At 42.8% G+C, this 23,834-nt stretch overlaps 1 protein-coding gene across 2 annotated transcripts in view; it reads left to right on the top strand.

Annotated features, from left to right (window-relative positions):
• Nucleotides 1-306: 306 nt before the first annotated feature.
• Nucleotides 307-23,834, top strand: part of angpt1 (angiopoietin 1) — a 39,359-nt gene continuing 15,831 nt past the window's right edge. Inside the window, exons 1-6 of one of the 2 annotated variants that reach the window (XM_019873679.1) lie at nucleotides 307-1,940; nucleotides 14,509-14,664; nucleotides 14,864-14,985; nucleotides 15,481-15,713; nucleotides 20,968-21,083; nucleotides 22,175-22,276. In XM_019873679.1, coding sequence (XP_019729238.1) covers nucleotides 1,572-1,940; nucleotides 14,509-14,664; nucleotides 14,864-14,985; nucleotides 15,481-15,713; nucleotides 20,968-21,083; nucleotides 22,175-22,276 — 1,098 coding nt within the window. In that variant the 5' untranslated portion in view covers nucleotides 307-1,571. Of the gene's footprint in view, nucleotides 1,941-8,439; nucleotides 8,507-14,508; nucleotides 14,665-14,863; nucleotides 14,986-15,480; nucleotides 15,714-20,967; nucleotides 21,084-22,174; nucleotides 22,277-23,834 lie in introns of those variants that run through there. The other variant, XM_019873680.1, reaches the window with a different exon arrangement.

The following is a 23,834-nucleotide window of genomic DNA, read 5'->3' as shown; positions in this document are numbered from 1 at the left end:
TGCTCACAGGCAGCTTAGAGGGAACATTGATTGTGACACACACTTGTAGCAATTTGGACCAAACATGAATTAATTCAGATTTTCACAGTAGGGATGTGTAGTTTTATTTTGTCAAATCAAAGTTGGGTTGGTTTCAATTATGCCCATAAGGGTCATTTAGTTTCCCTAGGACGCTGTTCTTGGGGTCTGGATTTCTGAGCACAAGCAAAGTACATTATGCAAAAATATGCACCCCGCTTTGTGTCTTCCACAGTCCGGGTTTTGAGGGGGCTTTGTTATCTTGGGTCGCCCTCATGCATTCATTCGCACCAACCTTCAGCAATCTTTTTTGTCGCCTCCCTGATATCACTGCACACACACATACAAAGATTATACCCAGATGTTTGAGATGCCAGAGTGACATTTTCTTAATTGTCTTTCCATTCTATTCCATTCCCTTCATTTTTTTTTTTTTTTTTTTTGTCCAATCAGATTTTCAGCCTCTACGTTCTGCCGTCTCAATCTAATCTGTCTCGGTTACGTTTTGCTATGACAAATGAGGTCAGATTGGGATCCCCATTGGCCATGAGGTTTGCAGAGGACATTGCGATCTGCAGTGAAAGCAGGCAAGCAGGTAGAGGACCATTTAGAACGGTGGAGGCATGCGCTGGAAAAGGGAGGAATGAGCAAGACAGAATGTATGCGCGTTAATGAGAGGGCTGGAGAAGAGATAGCGAGGGTGGAGGTCTGTAAACAAACCGTCCAGAGCAACAGTGAGTTTGGTAAGCAGGTGAAGAAACGGATCCTAGCAGGAAGCAACAGTTGGAGGAATGAGGTCAGGGTCTCTAAGTTTATAAGGCAGTGGTTCTCTTTATTCAGCGAAGCAGACTCATCAAATAGGAGCAGATCATGATACCCCACAAACACCTTTGTAATTGTTGATGGTCAGCAGAGGCAAAAAAAGGCCGCTCCGCCACCATCGCCTCCAATCCAAAGCGCTTGTAAACCGACCCTCGCAGTCTAAGCACATCCTCTGTGCTGGGGTCCCTTATTGCCAGGCACACACACACAATACACACAAACTTGTACATGCACACGCTCACATTCCTCCGCAGGCTCTACAAGGGGCAGGCTCAGAGTGTGCTGGAAGCCTGGAACTGTTCTTCAGTGAGAGTATCTCTCACTCTCTGCAGTTGTTAAAGAGAGCAGACGGGGGAAAGCAGGAAGGTAACCAGGGGAGGTCTAACCGCACCATCCCAGATTACCCGGCACCTATTTTAAAAGCGCTGAGTGACTGATGCGCCGTTTGCTGCTGACTTGGAAGAAGATCAAGAGAACCAAGTTGTCACCCTTGCATGAGATGTGTCAAACTTTTCCCGGCCCGCGGCGAAACTTAAAAGTTACATAAGGACAGGATCTCAAGGACAACGGTGGCTTTCAATGGTGGCCCACCAATGTAAAGATGGACTGCAGATATTTGAGCTCCGCAATGTACTTCACAGCCTCTTGATGCGTATCCGAAGAAAACACCCAGCCAAAACGCCGACGAAACAAAAAGAAGATAAAGGACTCCCATTGCCGGCACCGCTGATATGATGCTGTGCTACACGTTTGTGTATCACTTGCTGTCTTTGGCAGCCATTGCAGTGATTGTGAGCTGCGGAGGAGGCGAGCAGAGGAGAGGCGCCGACAACACCGGCGGCAGCGGCGGCGGCAACAACGGAGGAGGTGGCAGCAGACGATTCCATAAGATCCAGCACGGCCAGTGCACCTACACCTTCATCCTACCTGAAGGGGCGTCAGCTGGGGAGGGTTCCTGCAGGGAGGCAAAAGGCGGAAGCCCGCAGTATAACGGCAACTCTCTGCAGCGAGACGCGCCGCCACCTGATCCGGACTTTCCGAAACAGAAGATCCAGCAGCTTGAACACATTATGGAGAATTACACCCAGTGGCTACAAAAGGTGAGGAGGTGTTCAGGTTGGGAAGTGGGGGGGGGTGGGGGGGACTCGTTACATCATTGCTTGACTTTTCCACATGTCTGCACATAGTGGACTAAAATAGAACAGCGGCGCTGAGAAAGAAACTGCATCACATCCTTAACAACCCTTGATGGATTTCATTTGAAGTGGAGCTCGCTGTAGAGTGTTTGTTGAGATGTTTGTGTTCCCGTGGGTGTGTGGTCTCTGCAGAGCGTCTGTTTTGTGGCTTTGCCCGATTTCTTGTTTGGGTTTGCTGAATGAGGCTCTCTGGCTTGCAACTGAGCAATGTTTGCTGTTTTCCTTCAGTTTTCCAAGAGTGTTTTGTGCTCCGGGGTCAGTTTTAGTGTGAAAAGTCAACGGGGAGGACCTCTTGCACAATGAGCTTAAGTAGAGCAGGACAACTCCAGTAATAGGGTCAGCTGAAGCGACAGCTTTGGTGTAATCCCTTGTAAAACATTTACTGTTGCTGGCTTTGTGGAATTTCATGGAACTGTTGGATCAAGGCACTATGCCCTCCATCCATCCATTCTTCGAACCGCGCATCCCCACGAGGGCATGCTGGAGCGGTTATTTTGAGAATAACCCTTAAAGATATAAAGTCTCCACCATACAGCAAAAAAAAAAAAAAAAATTGCTGATAGTCAATGCAGCTTTCACTTGTCTATGTAAGTAAAATAGATGCCATTTTATTGTCTTCTAACCTTTTTTTTTTTTTAGACATCTCCGCATCAGAGCTCTTTTGTTATTGCTTTGTCAACAAGTGAACGATGAATTCAGTCCGTTCCACCGAGTCAGCCAGAGAGCAGAAGTGGTTATACGTCAGTCACCCCCCCTGTTCTCGGGTGGCTTGTCTCTTTAATGGCAGGAAGTAAGCGAGAGCCCCAAGAGACGCGCAAGAGTTGGAGAAGACAGAGTATGAAAATGTTTCCTTTATTTATTCAAGACAAATATGTGTGTGTATAACCTCTCTCCCCCTCAAATTGTCGTTAGACTAAAAAAAAAAAAGTCAAGACATTGTTTTTAAAGTGCGCAATATCCAAGTTATTTATCAAAATTTAAAACGTTTCAATATTCAACTTGTTTGCTTTCTATGCCGATGGTGAAAAATGTTGAAAATAGTTCACACGGCGTCACATATTCAACTGCTTTCTTTTGTATTTCAACTCAGTAACCGCATTTTTTTTTTTTTTTTTTTTTTGGAAGGTCATTTTTCCATACCAGCGTGGAGAAGATGCAAACCGTTTCCATCCTCACAGCAGCGACCATATAATACAATAAGCAAACGTTGAAAGTTGGCATTTTCACAACAGCACCGGGAAGATCCAAAATGGGTCAGTTGCTTCGAGTGATGACTCGCTTGTTTTGTCTGCAAAACAAGAGATAGTAATGTAACATGAGGCGAATGCGCGCTCCTGAGGCGAATGCGCGCGCCGATAAGACCTCGTGGATTTGATAGATGACAAAGGAACCGAGGAATTCATCAACTAAGTTCTGTTTGCTAGCAACCACAATGTTGTCGCAAAAACCGTTTGAGATACACGTCAGAGTGCCTGCTTTCCATTTTCTCTCCAATATGTTCTCCGCTTCTCACAGCAAATTTTACACAAGGGTACCGCACGAGTGTTGGTCATCATGTGTCACGGTGGGATGTTGGTTGATTTTGTAATCCGGGAAGTAGAGGGAGAAATTAGTCAAGCCTTCGACAAATGTGTTTGGAGAAAAATCCTGGATGCGCAAACGAAATAGATTGCGTTCTCAAGGGTTTTTTTTTTTTTTTAAATTTATGAAATATCCTGAAATTTCAGATCACAATACCCATAACCCATACACCAAACGGTGACCCGATTTAAAAAAAAAAAAACTTTTGATCGGGGTTTTCACTAGTTCTGTGTTTGGCACGTCAAGTTTCCAATCCCTGTGTGTTTATTCAAAAGCTGACTGTGTGTCAAGAAAGGCCAGGGGTGAAAATAACACCAACTTTATCTTTGTGTGGTGCACCCCATTATTCCAAGATAGTATAAGTGATACTATGAAAACAGAAAGGCGGCGTTGGGCTAATGACAGATTGACTGATGAGACCTCATTAGAGGAGAAATCCAACGATTCAAATGGAAGCATATGGGGGGTGTTTGCTACCACTGCGAATACAACCATAATTAGTTTAAGATGACAATGGCCATTTATCAATTGACATTTTGGAATAGAAAATTGCCATTTTATGCTATCATCTTTTGTCATTTGCTCTCCTTTTTTGTGTAGCCTTGAACAATTCAATTGCACTTCACGAGGGTACATCAGGATGCGGTTAACATTTTTTCATCTGACAGAAGATAAAGGGCCCTTTCGGTCTATCTATCTTAATCGTCGCCCGATTTTTACTGCTTGACTTGGAGAACGCTTGCACTGATGTGACTCCAACTCGCCCTGATGAAAGAAATGAACAAAGGAGACCGTTCCAGATAGTTGCCTCGTGCCGGGGTTCTCGGCTCACTGCGTGTGGTACAGAGAGAAAGAGAGAGAGGGAGAGAGAGCGTGACGCTGCAAACAGCTGTCGAGGAAGCTTTTAAAGTTCGATCTTCCTTTCCTCAATGCAGGGGAGAGTATATGGACCCTGATAACATTCCCGACCAGTCAAAAGGTGGCGTGTGTTTGTCCAAGGATTACTTCCCTTAGCCTGCCCACCCTGGAAGAATCGCAGACGAGCTTGACTCTGATCTCAGAAGGATCCGCGGACAGGGAACAAGCTGCTCCACGCTTTATATCTTATTATTTTAGAGTTTTACGGACAAGAAGTGGTTGTTTGTTCAAGAGTGATGTGGCTCACCATGAAAACGTAATGCAATCACATTCAAATTGCCGTCACTTATTTGAATGATGAACAAAGTCAACCAGTGATACGATTGCCTTCAGAAACATTACAAACAAAAGTGAAGTGGCCACCGTCAGTACACTTTTTTTTTTCTTTTCAAAACACTTTTTTTTTATCTTTTCAAATCACAGATGTCGACTCCACTTCTACTATTTCCCCGATAATGAACATTTGGCAAAGGTGGTCAATTAGCAAGCCAAACTTTGTCTCAGCCTGACCGGGGAGTGAATGTAATAGATCTTCTCAGTCAAAAGTAGCTCAGACCGGGATTTCTTTCGAAGGGACAGTCTGTGCCAAACTAAGCTGTTGCACAAAGAGAGGGGAGGGAAAGGCCAAGGGGGCAGCATCTTATCCCTGTGAAATTCCCATCATTCTGCCTCTCCACGAGCATGATGCGCTACATAAACAGCGGTTGAAAATTTACACTGAAACACGGAACGGCGGCTTGTTTGTCTTGAGGGCTCAGACAACAAAGGAGTGAAGATGTTTCTTGACTTCATGCTATCAGATGGCCACACAGTATGGATGCAGAACCAAGAAGGAACCTTTCCAGTTTAAGGACAACTTCCTCTACTGTAGTTTATTTTCCGAGAAGATATGGGCCAAAAATAACAATTGGATTATTCCGATAGACAAGGACACTCTCCGAGGAATAAAAAGCTCTTCCTTCCTGACCCGACAACCAACTCACAGAAAAGACACCACGGAAATTGCAGAAGCACGCGATACGCACTGTAATAACATCGAGAAAATCCGTTTTGGTTGCACTTGTGCGATGACTGCAAATGTTGAACAGCATGTTGAACTCATGCAAGTTGATGGCCAAATGACAATAAAGCACACGCGGAATTGCTCAATATGGCATGCGGTTGTATAATTATGACGATGGGTGGGTGGGTTTTTTTTTTGACACGGGAGTAATTTTGTAAACTTGACAATCCGGCTAGGTAATGCTCAGTAAATCATCGGGCTGGCTGTTGGCGTCACAACATGGTTTACATTTTGCAGCGGTAAAGAAAGCATGGCGTTTGCGTTCTACGCGTCACTATACGGAATTACTCTCTTGGGGATGCCAGTGATGGGATTTATTTTGTTTGAACTACATGGTTGTACATTTCCCTAAACGCGAGCAGGATTTATATCTAATCTGAAAACATGGCTTGGAGCTTGGCGCCCGGTGAAATGCCGGCTGGGTAAAGTGACAATTTGATCTTCGATTATTGGTTTGTATTCTCATATGTCCTTTGAATTTGGGAATTTCATAAACTTCCAGTCAAATATTTCTCAAATTGCCTGACACCAATACTTGAATACCGTATGTCTTCTTTCACATGATTAGACAAACCGTCCAATCATTTAGTTGTACCCTTCATATATCACTTTTTCCAGCAAAAGGTTTGACTTCTGTCGGCTGTTGCCAACATCAAAATGCAGAGAATCGTCTTGGCCATTCTTGGGGTGAGGCAGTAGGTCATGGGTAGCATGATATCGGTGTATTTGTTTCCTTCCAGTTGCATATTGTTCTTATTAAAAAGCATGTCAGGATTGATCTTCCAGTTTTTGAGGATCATTGTGGAACAGACAAATATTCATCGGAGGCTTTTTCTTATTTTCTGTTCTCTTCACTTTGCTGCAGAGCTGCGCTTTCACTCTATTACATCCACCAAACTGACAGATTTTGATTCGGAGACAGGTCTGGACTGCTGGCAGGCCAGTTTACTCACATTATTTTACTCTGAAGCACGTCGCTGAAAACGACATAGCTTGGATGTCATCATATGCTTATTCATGCATGTACATATCAGCATTAATAGTATCTTTACATATGTACAAGTCTCCCATGCAGTAGGCGCTAACTAACAAACCAATATAACATCACAGATGCTGTCTGGTGATCTTTGCGCTGCGTTGAGAAATGTTATTTGGCCTCGGAAGAGGTCTATTTTGGGCCGAGTTCTCCTTTTTTTGATGCTGTCCAGCATGGAAAAACATCAACAGTGGGCTGTTTTCATTTAGAAAGATATTTGATTACGAATAGAATGACGATACCTTGTAGCTGACAAACAATCCATGGTTCTGCAGGGAAGCCTTTAAAATACAGGAATGATTTTCAGTATTATATTTGCTCGACGGGTGTATGAGTATATATTCTGTTCTATTTTTAATTATCATTGAGTTTTCTTTTCTTTTTAGAAATGCCTGAAATGAGAACAAAAGGCTCTTTTAAAGATTGGCCATAATATTATTCTGGGCAGGCAAGTGGAAGTCATTTCATCTTGAGTGATAAGTTATAGTCAAGAGCGTTGCCAAACGCTCAAGGTTTGGAGCTCTATCTGCCACTGCTACACCGCTGAGCGATTAGGAGCCAAATATGAGATAACATATCTTAGATAGAGCAAAACATTACAGTCACCCTTAGCGCATAGTAAGAGAGAAAGTAAAGTGGGTTTATCAAACGATGAACATTTTTCCATCACAAAACTGGCTGTATTTTTCTTTTGGAATAAAAACAGACCAGATGATAGTTTCTTTATTTTATTTTATTTTTTTTTTTGATTTACAGTTTTTATCATTGCTATTGCTTTTGGATATTTTGAATGGATATTCATCAGAATGCCTCCAATATTTGAACTCTGCAGTGATGTGTCAATCTTTTTTTTTTTCCTTTGTGGCTGTTATTGCTGAGTCTGACAAAAAGAATGTTTTTTTTTTTTTTTCGACCCCAGGGTGTTTTTATTTTTTTTAATTTCATTGTTATTGATTTCATGTGTGTACTATTTTTACATTTGCGGTAAGCACTTTCGCATGATTTCCCTTGTATCTTGCAATTGTCATTTCCAGTAGGGAGAAAATTCGTCAAGCCCGCCCGCAGATTGCCTCCGAGCCTGAACCTCCCCGCAGCGACTCTTTAACTCTCCTCGACAGATGTGCTCTGAGTCAATGTCTTCGTCCGTCAACACTGGACCTCTTTCCAGAGGCTCCGTAGGAGAGAACCAGTTTGCCTTCTTTGGAGTTCATCCGGGTAGACAAAAGAATCACAATCAGATGGTTGAAAGAGGTGCTAAATTTTCAAAGGAAAGCTCGTGGAGTCAGTTCAAGTTGTGTCAAATTGATGGCATGAATTTTGTAAAGATACAAAGCGAGACAGAGGGAGATACTGAGTGAGTGCATGATATTGGGTGGAAGATAAACTGTCTGGCTCCCCCACAGTGTGAACTGGATGGACCAGAAAATGACGAATGGGTGTCTCACTTGGATTTTGGGTGCAATCTTACTTGGGTTTCTTAAAGCAACACTGAGATAGAGTTGTTTGCTTTTTGCTCTTGGGCTAATATTCCAAAGACAGCCTCTCTTGACTTTGTAATCAAATGGTACATATACAAGATTAGAAACTATACGTAAAGTAGTCCCAGTCCAAGGTGTTCCCTGTGTCTAACCAAAAAGTGAGCAGGCTGAGCATTGGAAAATGATTGGATGGCTATGCTGCATTTGTTTCAGCATTGCAAAAAAAAAAAAAAGGAATCCAAAGTTGGCTTCAGACCACTAATGCTTTCCATGTTAATGATCACACCATTACAATGCCTTTTTTTTTTCTTTACAGTAGCCAAGAAAGTGTTTCTCTCTCCCTGCCAGATAGCTTAGAGGAATTTCCTTATAAAGCCGTCAGTGATCAAATGAGGTGAGCGTCGCCTCTGGTCTCGTCTTTCACACCTGCAACACGAATGGTTTCTTGATGTTTATTTAACATGACACGGCTGCAGCTCAGCCAGAAGCGAGAGCCTAATCCTTGTGTAAATCCAAACGTGGATGTGTGTATGTGTGTGTTGATCATCCCATGTCACACTCCTGTCCAGTTGAGCAAATGTGGATGTGGAGGACTGTTTGACATATGCGAGTCCCTGTTTGGATGAATTAATCTTCAGCTTAAGTGATAGCCTGTTCAGCATCAAAAAGGGGGATGCTCTTCTGAGTGTGATGGCAGGAACAAACTTTAAAGAGGTTGTTGCAATTTGCGAGTGGCTGTCAAACGTCAGAGTTTATGTCTACCTGATCGAATGGAAGTGTCTTAAAGAAACAAAGCAATGGGAATGAGACAGAGACATTAATTAGCAGGCTGGGTACCCGTCACTCATCGCCAGTACGTCGTCTTCCAAAAACCGAACCAACCTGTAATCGTCAGCTGGCAGGCAGTCTGGCAGTTAGTTTATCAGCCCGTCCGTCGGTACAGCGCATATATAAAAGATAACTTTTATTCGACCATCGTGAATGAATGTTGACCGCATTTGCATCAATCATTCGGCGGGTGCAGGACGAACAGCTGCAAGTGTTTCGAATCCTGATGCTCGACAGTAACACAATAGCGGCCACGCAGGAGCTGCACATTATCGTTAACAGCGGCATCTATTATCCTCTTCGAATGGCATAGTTGAACCTCGGGTCACACGAAAGCTTTTCCATGTGGAGATGTGGGTCAGGCCGCTGCATCTCGTCTTGCCGTTCATCCTGTCTGTTTAGTCTTGAGTCGCGCGTCATTGAGAGGAAATTCAGCCATGCGGGATGACACATGAAGCAAAGACCGCCAGTGGTTGTGTTGAAAATAGCTCGTGAGTGAAATAGTCTGGGCTCCGAGTGATAACCTATGAGTCTAGTCAGCTCAGTAAAGCAGACCTTGCAAGAGCGATGTATTATACGGGGAGTCAAGGGGAGAAAGTGAGAAAACATGGTCTTAAATTTCAACTCAATTTGGAGATATCTCCTTTTGTGATTCCACGCAACGGCAAAGATGGGCGCATAAATCCTGGAAACCATGCTAAATAGGATGTTGGGATGAAAATTAAACAAAAATCTGACAGTGTAGGAAACAGTCTCCGCTATTAAATGTCCATTAATTTTGATTAGAGGAGACACCCGACTTGATAGATAGTGTTGCAACACACACACACACACACACACACACACACACACACACACACACACACACACACACACACAGCACTTGCGTCAAAGGAGCTTAACTCAGGATTTTGCTTGTGTGGGCCGGCCAAATTGAAAAATGTCCACACAATAAAAGTGCTTTGAAGGCAAGACAAGAACACACACGCACAGAACCGTAGAACCAAGTTTCTAAGAAGTTGCACTGTTTTGTGTCATGACTGTGACCTTTTGCATCTATTTCTATGTTTCTCGGCAGAAGAAATGTTCTGCTCATATATTTAAGAGCGTACATGGGAATGTTGTGAATTAGAATTCGAAATCGTTCACTGAAATTTGGAGATCAGCACACCATCTGGATGAGGGAGCTTTAACGTGCGTGTTTATCGGAGGGCAACCGTCGCTGCCTGTACTAAATGACACAAGAAAGCCGTAATCGGGCGCATTCCTGACCCAACGTGTCCCACAGGAAAGATTCCCATCCAGCGTCACACAACTAAATCTTTCTTAAGCTTCCCCACTCACTCTTACCATTTTGAGAGGAAGAAAATTGGTCTGAGTTTGTTGTTGTTTGGTTTTAAATGCATTCCCATGTCTTGGGCCCATCCTGTCCCGTACGATCATACAAAGCATCCAGAGCCGCACCGTAATCGGATAATATGGGAAAATATACTTGCGTGGAATATATCGACTTCTCAATGTTTATTTGAATTTGTATTTATGACTTGACATATATAGAATTGAGTGGCGAAACAATGGGTAATTATTCCACGCCATAAAACACACATGGGACATCTTTTCCCATCTTATTTTTGGATTTATGTTGCCCCTTTTTTGACATTCTATGACAAACCAAAAATGTGTTTGAGTCAATGACTGGCATTTGGCCACGGGGACAAGAGGTCACACCAGTCAACTGTGAGTTCCGACTAAGTTGTTACTCACCTAATGATGACAGCGTTGAAGACGGAGAGCCTTAAAACCGCCTTTAAAAACAAACACTCCGTAAGGCAGCTTCCAAAGGCCATGTACATAATTTGACCATAATACGCGAGTGAGTGAACGACGGTCCGATCGAACCTTAGCGTTACTTCTGAGCTCAATTTTCACTGCGGGGGTGTCAAATTCACTTTGGATTGTCAGTGAGCTATTCGAGAACATACACAATTCTTTGTTTCTTTTCCCGAGCTGTATATTAGACATGTGAGAGGATTAGACATGTGAAATGGATCATAAAAGAACAAACGGTGAGGAAAATACCAAACGGGAAAGGAAGTAATCAAAATTCCAGGTGATAAGCCCACAAATCTGTGGTCCCGTTGTGTTTCGCAGCATTTGAGGATCGTAGCGGTTTCAACATGAAGTTATTGCGGAGTGGAGATCAGGGAGAGAGTCTGCCAAATTCATTCGTGTCTTGGGCCGAGGAAGATGAAGACACAGTCGGTGTATCATCGCCATAACAGCAATATTGACATTATTTGAAAACAGCTTCAGCAAATATTGGCAAATTGAAAGAAAGGGAGGTGCGCGGAGATGACACAAGAGTCACGTATCCGTTTTCATGAAGCTTTCCCATGAAGTAAGGTAGGGAATTTCCAGAATCAGAAAAAGATGAAGCAGGAATGTCAACAAGAGAGGAATTTAGTAATTGGTAGGGCGAGGAATTTCAGCATGCAAACCTGTAATCTTAATAGACAGAAACAGTCGACTCGGTCAGATAATGGAAGTGAGAGGAACCGCATAGTGTATATGAGGTTTGTTGAATGCTGCGTGACTGTCAAACGCATGGAATAAAAAAAAAATCTATATATGGTGGCGTTTAAATCATTTTTACATTCTTCTGACCAGTGATTTGGGATCCAAAAAGAGGTGCTGATTTGAGTGTCGGTGGTGGAGTGTCTTCCCACATTCATTTTAAAAGTTACAGTCCGCATCCATAAGCAGAGATGGAACAGTTCCCTGCTAAAGGTTACATCCGCTCCGGATCTACCATTTTCCAATTTTCAGCACCAGCACTGCTGCTGTTTCGAAAAATATGAAGACCCCCCCCCCCCCAAACACCCACCCTTTGAAAGGGATGTTTCTCTAAAAGGCAAACAGTGGAGAAGTGTTGAACATTCACAGTCATCTGTAACAATGATAGCAGGGTGTAGGCTCTTGAGAGATGATCCTGTTCTCGGCTCCCAAGTGAAAGCAATTTCGCAGTTCTGCCGTGATAAAGGACAGCAAATGTATGGGGACACTCACGCGGCCGTTTTGATGTTCTGCTTGAAAGCCCGCACCCATTACAGTGCGTTCAGTAACCTAAACACTTGTCCTCTTGCAATGATGGACAGCATTTTTTTTTCTTTGCTCTTAAAATTTGAGAGATCCAGATCTTGACATTTGCTTTTTTATGTGACATACATTGTTATTTATGTCGTGGATAACTCAAAGCAGTTGCGCTGCTGGAGTTGCAAGCCAATTGTACCTCATAAAATGTCTGCATACAATACAGTTTATGTGGATAAATCTGCGTTGATATGTAACATTTGTACCGCTAATGCAATGGTACGGACCAGTGTTCAACTGTCAAGTTGCATCATTCGTGAAGTCACACACTTAGAAGTTCACGGGAATGATCCAACCACATTAAGCTTCAGAGCTCGGTGTACAGAACCACTTAAGGAAACACAAGCATGTCTCTCGCAGTGATTTTTGGAAAATCAGACTCCGAATTCTAAATACGGAGCCTCCTGTTATTTCACCTTCTGGAATGTCTCTTCAAAAGTCGACAGCTTTGTAATCGAAAGGCCAAATGCATTTCTATTCTCAAGCAAGTGGTGTTTTTTTTAAACTTTTTTTTTATTTGAATTCCACTTTTGCAACCTTCGTGTTATTTCACCTTCTGGAATGTCTCTTCAAAAGTCAAAAGCTTTGTAATCGAAAGGCCAAATGTATTTCTATTCTCAAGCAATTGGTGTTTTTTTTTTTTTTAATTTGAATTCCACTTTTGCAACCTTCGACCACGGAAGGAAATGCCGACATATGTTTGACTTAAAGCCTTAAAGTGATCCGATATAAGATGTAATAAAACACACACTTGCTTTAATAGCTTGTAATTACGGATCTTGGAGACCGCATTAAACCACCAGAAGAGATATGCCACAGATTTTCCATTCACCGAATAAGCCTCTGAAATCCAATTCAATGGCTTAAAGATTAATCAGTGTGAGAAATGTCACATCTCGGAAGTAAATACGGTGCATTCTCAGACGTTGGGTTGCGCTAGGAATGTATTTGTACCACACAATAATAACATAAATAAATGAACTTTTTTTTTCTTTTTTTTTTAAATGCCAGATGTTAGGAGCCAGACGTTGGGTTGCGCTAGGAATGTATTTGTACCACTCAATAAAATAAATAAATGAACTTTATTTTTTTTATTTTTTAAATGCTAGATGTTAGGAGCAACACACCCTTTTCAATATCTCAGCAGAGCTGGTGCTGGCCAGCCTTCATGCTGCATCAACGTATTATTTTTATGTCCCTCAAGTTAATTTATTGAATCGAACGTGTCAATTCCTGGCCAAAAACCGGTGTTGATCGAATAAAAGCAGTGCCAGTAAGATGTAAGCCTCAAGGTGTACGTTTTGTCTCCCCACCCCCACCGTGTGTGCCAAATGTGGTAGTTTCACTCTTTTTGGCATTCATGCCGTTGTATCATTTCCTATAGTTGTCTCCATTGTTTTTTTTTTTCATGACCAAAAATGCACAGTGCTAATAGTAGCTGGTGCTGAGAAAGTTTTAAGAATCAACACCCACATGGTCCCATTTTACAGCTTCCAAATTTGGGTGACTGGGTGTGCCTGTGTAATTTTGTTTCTCCTTAAAACTTTGTGGCACTACATTCAGTCAGCAGCCTGTCACGTTTCCCGAAAGACGTGTCGTGACTGCTCAAGTTTCGGTCAGCCATCTGTGCTTTCACTACCTTTTCTCTCAAGGTGACTTTAGATTGTCTTAAATCTCATGCGGTCGTCAGCAGAGGGACAAACCTCCAGTGTAAAGCTTAAGTTTTGAAAGGCTATTTCAAAAACAACCTACACCATCCACAGAGTTCAGTGGTTTTGTGTTTCACAATGGACTGAAATCATTTTTTAAACAAAGTCATACTATGTGATTCACTATAATGCAATGTAATCTTACCTTACAAGAACCATAATTCCAAATTAGTTTCACTGTCTATTTTACAGCCAAGACCACAGTAGACTGTTAGCTAATATCGGTGCAAGGTAAATAATTCAGAGAGTGTCCCACGACTGGGGAAGAAAAAAACAACGCACTGTTTCACTTTTTCATCTGTGCCAAGTGAGGATATTACACCGACAAGAGACCACAACTGTAGGACTGCATGTTTTAGTTGGAAAGCAAATCTTTTTCATTCCTATTACAACAATCCATCCATCACATCCATTTATTTGGAACCAGGCGATATAAAATGCAATCATCAACAAAAAAAGGGGGATATTAAAGTACTTGTTGGGAAGAATGACTGGACAACATATTGTCTATGTATAGGGTAAATGTCAGCGGTTCAAGGATAGATCACTGTGGCACCCCATTTTTGATTGTCAGTGAACTGATTGAATGTCATCATCTTTGTTACCTAAAAAGCAACCGGTCTTCAGGGGTGCGGCTGGATCTAATTATTGACTTTTTCACTCACTTTGATTGGATTTTAATTCACTCTCTCTCTCACCTTCAATCCAGATTGAGAATTACATCAAAGAAAGCATGAAAACAGAGATGGCACAACTGCAGCAGAGCGCTGTACACAACCACACAGCAGCCATGTTGGAAATGGGCACCAACCTTCTCTCTAAAACTGCGGAACAAACCCGGAAGCTGACTGATGTTGAGACACAGGTAATGTTCTGTTTGTTATGTTTATGTTTACCCAACTAGTTTTTAAATGTTTTGTTTTTTTAAATTACACTGATAGATTTGATGATGTCTTAATGGTTTCGATCTGCTAAAGGAGAATCCGTGTGTGTGTGTGTGTGTGTGTGTGTGTGTGTGTGTGTGTGTGTGTGTGTGTGTGTGTGTGTGTGTCTGTATGTCTCAGGTTTTGAATCAAACATCCAGACTTGAGATCCAACTGCTGGAAAATTCTCTTTCTACGAACAAGTTGGAGAAGCAATTAATGGTCCAGACCAATGAGATCAACAAGCTCCATGACAAGAACAGGTAAACCTCAAGTAACAGTTCCAGCAAATCCAGCTAGAACATAAAGGAAGGTTAGTAGTTGAAATAGAAATGATATAGCATATGCCTGATGTCACTAATTATCCAATGCAAAGTTCATAGTATGCATCACACAACTGATAATCAAAAAGAGAGGAGGGCAAAACATGTATATTCACATATACATACATAAATATAGAAATTTATATAAATAAAGGGAAGACTTGGAGTTGCATTGCGCTGTTTAAGTGTTCCCTTTACACACACACACACACACACACACACACACACACACACACACAATACATACAGTATACTGTATGAACATGCAGTGAGTGCGCGAGAGAGAAAAAAGGGCCAGCAAGGCCTACTCTAGGCCGCACTGACCTGTATTTCCAACCTCACTTCTAATATTGGTTCCATGAAATTGTGTAAATGTGTTCAAAACAATCCATTCTTCTCAATCGGTCGTGTTTCTCTGTTCAACTTTTCCTGCAGCCTCCTGGAGCAGAAGATGTTAGCGATGGAGATGAGGCACCACGAAGAATTGGAGACTCTGAAGCAGGAGAAAGGAAGTCTCCAGGTTCTTGTCGGGAGGCAGAGCGGGGTTATCAATGAGCTCGAAGCCCAGTTGAGCCAGGCCACGGGAAACAGCACCGCCCTGCAAAGGCAGCAGCAGGAAATGATGGACACCGTCCACAACCTGCTCAATCTTTGCTCCAAAGATGGCGGTAAGTTCAATGGAGGGCGACACTATCGGTTCGCCTGACATTAGCTGAGAGGTTTTAGAATTATTGGACAAGCTGTTGGTTTTGCTTTTGCAGCGTATTTTGGATCCCCCTGAGGATTCGATTCCCAGGATCTTTGCCTTAGCTCCGCTCTTTCATGAAGTTGACTGCCAAGGCTGCCAAGTAATGCCATGAAATCTGCTTCAGATAGCATCTCAATATTGTCATCATTTTCTTTTTAAAGGAGACATAGTATTAATTTCTTTTTAAACAATTCCCAAGTGCCCCCACACAAGGTCCCTGGTAGTCATCAGTCAATGGTATTATTAAAAACTTAAGATGTTCATCTATGAGAAGACGACGTTCTCACACCGATCATCAACAATTAATCGATAAGGTAAATCAATGCATAACATGGTTTCTACGATATGAAGATGTGCAAGTGTTTACATTTTTAACGTCACAAAAATAGTCAGCTAATTTTGGAAAACCACGCGTTACTCATGTGGTCCTTGGACACAAGCCTCCGGTCACAAACCCGAGAGAAGTTAAAAACTTAAGATGTTCATCTATGAGAAGACGACATTCTCACACCAATCATCAACAATTAATCGATAAGGTGGTTTCTACGGTATGAAGATGGGCAAGTGTTTACATTTTTAACGTCACAAAAATAGTCAGCTAATTTTGGAAAAGGCCCACGCGTTACTCATGTGGTCCTTGGATGCAAGCCTCCGGTCACAAACCCGAGAGAATGGCCAATTGGTCCTCGTCAGACCACAAAGTGTCGAGAAAACTGCTTGACCGACTAAATCTCAAACCAGTGCACCATAAACTTCTTTTGAAATACTTTATTTCTCTGGGCAGTTGCTGCATCTTCAAAGAGCACAGATTTTCCAATCCTCCTGGAATTCGGATGACACCATTGTGTAAATCTTACGCGTAGGAAACGCGGGGACACGGTGCCTGTGAAAATCTGAAGCAATGAAAGCGAACAATGTGGTTCTCGTTTTAACCTGGCGGCTTCTGTTAAAGAGGCTTAGTGGCTTTCATAAACCATCGTGGTACTCGATTTACAACAATTGGTTTCCGTGCTTTATTTCAAAAACAGCTGCGCATACTGATTGGAAGGAATGACGAACCTTTTATTCCTCTGAGTCTGACACACCTGAGATAATATCAACTCACAAATCTTCCGTTAAGCCCAACATGACCTTATTTTGATCAAATGCGGTTCTTTTTTTCGATGTTTTCATCACAAACACAAAATTCTAAATGAGCGATCATACAAGAATGGATGCGTCACTGTACTCGTGGCACGAGTTTCAAGAACCCCCGCAGCGCTTCGTGAGATTTGTCAACACAAGACATTCTGCCGTCATGAGCGGAAAGCTGCCGAAAATGATGAATAAATGCTGCTTGCTTTTGTAATATTAATGGGCCATGCGATATAAGGTTGCGGGTAAGCTGACCTTCATGTAATCCATCCATTTAGTCTGGATTTGTTTATGTAACATTTAGCCGTGCCTTTCAGGGTTGAGGCGGGTGTGCAGGTTAGAGGTCATCCCCCCCTCCTCCACCCCCGCCTGAAGAAGTCAAACTGTAATAGTTCCTCAGGGATGTCCCGTGTGAACGAGAGGACGGGCGGCTGGATGGATCTCACTGATCATTCGACGCACTGGCCACATTTGAAAACACACGACTTATTTATGTATTTTGTTTTCATTTTAATTGTTTTGGGCTTGTATGAGTGTTTTTTTGGGGGGAGGGGAGGTTGCATAACACATGACTTATTTATGTATTTTGTTTTCATTTTAATTGTTTTGGGGTTGTATGAGTGTTTTTTTTGGGGGGGGTGCATTTCATTGCACTGTACGTTTCTTGTGGGTGGCTTTAGATTCTGTTCTTTGTTGCTTCCACTTCAGATCACCAGCAAACAATCCGAAGAACATGTTAACCCTTGGAGGGGCAGCGGTTACTGCAGTGGACAGCTTATCGTGTTGTCGGGTTACAGGGTGCACGAAAGGGTTAAAGTAGCTACTTGTTTCGTATGCGTCTCTGTTTTTGCGGTTAGTATAAATGCGTACAAGTCAAGGGGATTATGTTTGGAATCACCGTTCATAAACGGTGGGCAGCGGTTTCTATTAACTGCTGCATATTGACATGAAATTGCTCTCGAAATCTAAAGCAGTTTGGTCTTATTTTCCTAATAATATGCTGACTCATGTCTGCTAGTCATTTCAGTTTTCACAACACGGATCTTGTATATACCCCCCCCCCCCCCCACCCCAAGCAGTACATGTACAACTTTTTCCATGTGTGTTTTCCAATATTGCAGTGAAAACAGATATTTTTGATGTGGCTCGATGGAGCAATTTGTTTAAATTGTATTCATTACCCAAAGCTCATTAGGGTGCAATGAGCCGCAGACTGCCATTAAAAGTAATTGACCACAGCTTTGGAGCCCGCTTTTAAAGTCGCTGGCAAAATGAGAATTTGTTTTACAGTTTTCTGCTATCTCATGGAACGAGTGTTATTCATCATTTTTATTGCAGAAGGAATGAGGCTGATTTATTTATTTTGAACAAAATATAATTGCAAAAAAAGATCATTATGAGCATATATTTTTATATCTTGCTCCTTTTGTTTAAAATAAACTGAACAAATCTTTATGCCCAAGTCGTACTTTTGTATGATGGCGCGCAGCAATTAGAACGATGGCCATTTTCCCTTTCGAGATCAAAAGTGCTCCATTCAAAGTCGCTTTGAATGTCTTTTCCAATATCTGTGCCTGTGTGCGAGTGAACAGAATACCGTGAAATAGTACTGACATTATTTTGTCGTGCTGTGAATCCTTCAAAGAAATATGCGGTAAGAACTTCATCGGCTCTTGTAGCGAATCAAGCTCGGCTGTACTTAAAGACTGATTGCGGTCACATGGGAGCTGTGATGTCTATAGCAGTCCATTTAGCTCCAATTTTCACTCTCTTCAGTTCCAGGATTTGGGCTCATTTGGCACAAGTACTGATTTACGCAAACACCCAAGGCCTATTGGTCTTTTCACATGAACCCCCTACTGAATATGAGTCCCCACTGAACCACTAAATATTTTACTGCAAACAAATATTGGGACATCAATAATATTTGGAGATCTGGGCAGAAAGCGGTACAAGGGAACCAGCCTTACAGCGCCACTTCCAGTCCCAGAGCGGTTTTCCTCCACTTTGGGAAATCTCAGTAGCTATTGTGGAATAATTGTTAACCCAAATTTCAGCCCCCACCCCCAAAAAAAAAAAAAAATCACTGACATTAACCTCCCAGGCTCCTTAAAAGTACCCCGCTGTCTGCCTGCTTGGGGTAAATTACCGCCTGACAGGGCTATCCTTTGTTGTATTAGAATCTGGGGTGCAAGGGCGCGCAATGTCGACCTGTCCCAGCAGGAGAGTCTTGTCACTGACACTCAATACTTTGTCAAAATGGTCAAATACTGTAGCGCAGCCAAATAAACGACCCACTTCCAAAGGAGAGGGGGGTGCTACGAGCACAGGCAGATCAAAGCAAAAGCAAAGGATCACTGACTCATTTCACTTTCCAGCGACATCTTCTTTGACTCCTCAACTATAACAATAAAAACAATGGGGTGAAAACTGACGTGAACCCCTTAAGTGGGAGGGGAAAGTCACAGAAGAAGAGGATGTTAAAAAAGAAAATCTGAAGGAAATTTCCATCACTATAACAAGGCTTGGAAAGTAAATATAAACCACTTGTTATAACAGGAACTTGAAATTTATAGCTTGTAGTATTTTGTCCGTAGCCTCATGCTTGGTTTCAAAATAGTGCAGCCATAATTATCTACAGATGGAAATGGATGCAGCTGCTCTGTCAAAGTTTGAAGCCCACTTGGAGAGAGCGGGGAATCTGGTCGCTGAACTCCGGTTCTTCTGCTAATAAGATAGTTGACCTCAGATTTTTATCTTGAAGTTACAAGATACTCGCTGCGAGACGTTGCCGTCTCTCAGAATTCTGCCTTCTGACTCTCCAGTCGTCGAAACGAGAGCGTCACGGTTAAAAGTTGCTCTTGTTAAACTTTATTTCGGAATAAAATAAAATGAAGACTGTCAATAGGAAAAAATGTACTTTGAATTTTAATCACCGTTAATCTACCGTCTGCGGAAAAGAGTGCCGTTTTTATTTGGGGAGAAATTGGCGGGGAACTAACTACAAAGGCAGGCTTTATACTAGATGTACTTTTGGCTTCAGGTATTCACACTAGCCACAAAAGACAGTTATGATTTAAAACAGACGGGCCGATATATCTCGTCGACCCTCTTTTTGAATGTTGGCTAACATCTCTTTTGTGGAGTTTGCGTGTTCTGCTCGCTTGCGTGGGTTCTCTCTTGGTACTTCCATTCCCACCGTGGCGGGTCAACGGAAGACTAATTTGGCCACGGGAGTGAAGTTGAGTATGAATGGCTGCTTTCCCATTTTTGCGCTGTGACTGACTCTGACAGAATACAAACACGGGAATGAACTTGATCATCAGAAGAGGTTTAGAGCAGCGTATCGTTTGCGGACAGCCCATGGACAAGTCAATGAAGAAGAAGAAGAAGAAGCGGCCCCGGTCGGATTGCTTCTGGCTTTTTAGCGGCGAATCGGGAAACATTCAAACAATCTCAAGATGTAACAGGGACATAGTAACAAACCTCAGGTGGATGGCAAAAGTACTGCTGATGATTAGATGGGCTAAGAAGGACCAATAGACCAGGTGAGAGGTGACAATACAGCGAGGAGAAGGCTAAAAAAGGGCTCTCGATTAAGAAGAAAAATGTGTTCACGGTGACTTCAGTAGGATTTTGAAGAGCTCAACAGCTGCAATTCTGGAATTAGTGGCAGCTCGGGGACCAACAGACAGTGGCTCTCACTTCAAAGGCTTTGATTATTGCGGTTAGAAAATGGACAAAGTGGGCCAAAATCATCTTCTCGCCGAGCAAATCGGGCTGAGATGCAGTGTGACGAGATGCCAAAAAATGTCAGTTATGTTCACAATGCTTGAGACAGGTTTGCTGGCCATGAGTCAGTCTGCAAAAATATTGTTCGAGATACAGTACTAAATTTGAATCCCCAAATGTCTGAGTAGGACCTCCAATCACACCCACACCAAGCCTGCAATGCACCTTGATCAAATATAAATCCGAAGCTCAGTATTCTGTTTTCAGTGATCGCCGCACTCATCTTTTTTTTTTTCCCCCATCTGCAGTCCCAAAAGTCCCGGATGAAGAAAAGAAGTTCCGCGATTGTGCTGACCTTTACCAGGCTGGCTTTCATAAGAATGGCGTCTACAACATCCAGATCAACTCGCAAGAGAACAAAAGGGTGAGGCGCCACCACAAGAAAAGCGCATCACAAAACACCCCGATGTCACATGAGCTCATCACTCAGTGTGAACACCACAATCGTTGGTTTAAAGAAATCATTGCTCGGCGTGAACACTTCCATCGTCACTTCAGAATAAACCAATTATATTCTTTGCGTTGGATCCAAATGACTCTTTGCAAATGAGTGAAAGACGCCGAGTCGCCGCGGGACATCTGCCACTGATGAGTGCCGTTGATGAGTCCAAGCTGTGAATACTCTTGGCGAGCTTTGAAAATGCAGGAATTTGGCGAGGGGTGAGGTGTGAAGCCAAACACGGAGCCGAACATGACGATGACACCGGCCCTGCGTGTGCGATGATATGCTCTTCATCTCAATGCTGCCGGCCGCCAACTGATTGATGAAGGTGATAATTTGATAAATGCAGTGGTTTGAAGTAGGTGAGGAGCAGATTGCATCCAGGCCCGCCGCCCGAATCATCTCCGAGGTGGCTGGCGACCGTTTGTGTGTGCATGGACGAGATGGATGTGAGACAGTCTCCTGGAAACGATCATGTCAGGGGTACTTCCTTAATTAGACTCAGCCAGCGTTCATGTATGTTCAGCTGTGTGGGCTGGCTGACGCGAAAGACCTTCTCGACTCCACGCCGGTGTCTCAAAACTCAAAACAATGAGCAACCCTGCAGATAGACCCACGGCCCTGCATTATCAGCTTACGCACACCGAGGTCCAAGGTTAAGGGCCATATTACACCCAGGTGTCTCCTGGTATGTGTCCATCCCAGAGCTCCTCTTTGATCCGGACCCTCTGATGAGGAACACCTCGGGGGAGTTGGTAAAGGATAAGGAGACGCTGATTAATTTGGAGTGGAACGCAGATACACTAAGTTCCCAAACATGACCTGAAATGACCTGAAATGATTGACCCGCCATTGTTTCTCAACACCGCCGAGAATCGCATCAAATATTCAATTCATCACGTTCCAGTTCTATAGTGCTATGTCGGACAAATTACAAAAATGGCAGTCCGTCGGGTGCTATCAGTTTTTGCCCTGTCAAAATCGATTCTTCTTTTCTTTTTTTTGATTAACAGGTCTATTGCAACATGGAAACAGCTGGCGGTGGATGGACGATCATCCAGCGCAGAGAAGACGGCAGTGTGGATTTCCACAGAACGTGGAAGGAATACAAAATGGTGAGACAAGACAAATACCGGCATCATCCACGAGTAATACACAAGAGATAATATCGGTGGTCCTGTTTTCCCCCCACATAAAACAAACAATGTAAAAAACAATGTCATGAGCACAACATCCTGAAGCGGCAATCAGGTTTTGACAAATATCATGAACTTTTTTGGCGCTTGAAAAGGGGTGCGCTGATCCATTTGAAACACTTCAGCCAGATGTTCCTCCTCCTCAACTTTAGCCCTTTTTTTTTGTAGTAGAAACATTGTCTAGGGTGTCCTAGACCAGCCAAGATGTTATCCTTCCCCTTCTCAAACAGGAAATTATTGTGTTTAAATATGACAATTTTTTTTTTTTTTTTGGGTCCACCTCTGTTGCACTGCGCTTGGTGTTTGCAGGGGACCGTCATATGTTTGTCATCACGGAAGTCTCCATGCGTACTTAGATTGAAAGCGTTAAACATTTTCAATCTACGCTTTGGTCCGATCCTGACTTGCATTTATTATTGCTGGCCGTCAAACTTGGTGACTGTACTCTATAAGTCAGCGCTCTATACCCTCCAATAGCTGTCAGTTTATTATCAGATGGATTATATGTTTAGACTTGCCCCTATAATGTGCTTTCAGTCCCGAGTTTAATTTCCCCTTCAGTCCTTTGGACTGATGTATAATTTACTTGTCAGTATGAAAAGGATCGCAATGACGTTTCGAGATGGTACTAGCGAGCGCAATACCAGACCAGATCATATTACTCAGACCCCCGTTCTAAAAAGAAAAAAAAAAGCAACTAAAAATGAAATATGTTGTCTGATAATGCTGTTAACATCTGGTTGAGGAAAAGTTGTAGCCGGCAACTTCGAATTCTGAGCTTGTAGATAAAGTCGGCGGACAACATACGCGAACGCTAAAACATTTGTGTCCACCACAGTCCCTAATCTTGGATTGCCACGGCAACATATTTGAGCGGCACCTCCAAGTCTGAAAATATTCCATTTTGAGACATTAACGGTGAAACAAGTAATACACACAACAACGACAAAAATTGAAAAATGACTTTGAAAAATAGTGACACATGTAGCAGCTAGCCGTCTATAACGTCATCTGCGACACCGGTGTCAACTCTCCGGTTCCCCCCTTCCTGAATGATTTGAGAAATCTCGATATCGCGTTGCCTTCAAAAAGTAAAATCACAAACATGCGAGTCAAAACATGTGCAAACCGAAGGCTTAAAGACCAATGAGAATTGAAACGGAACGCTTCCGGCACTGAACAGGTGCACAAAGGCTGCATTACGTTCCACGAGGGGGTACCATGAACCTTCGGTTGACATTCACAGTTCATTGTGCAACGTCACCCCCGCCCCCCTTCAACAGTTTGGACGTGACTGATGGTGTTTTATAGTGTTATTAGTTTTCACATTCTTGCTCTTCGTAGGCTTGTGCATAGGTTCAATGCACTCGTAGGAATTGTTATTCTTCGCAGTCAAGGTGGTGCGGCCACGAGTTGTAATTTTGTCAGTTGGGAGGTGAAGAGATGATCGACGCAAACCTTTTTTTTTTTTTTTTTT

Source organism: Hippocampus comes, unplaced genomic scaffold (assembly GCF_001891065.2).
Source record: "Hippocampus comes isolate QL1 unplaced genomic scaffold, H_comes_QL1_v1.1 scaffold585, whole genome shotgun sequence".
In the NCBI taxonomy this organism is placed as follows: domain Eukaryota; kingdom Metazoa; phylum Chordata; class Actinopteri; order Syngnathiformes; family Syngnathidae; genus Hippocampus; species Hippocampus comes.
The sequence above is the reverse complement of the archived record's forward strand: the minus strand, read 5'-3'. Positions and strand labels throughout refer to the sequence as shown.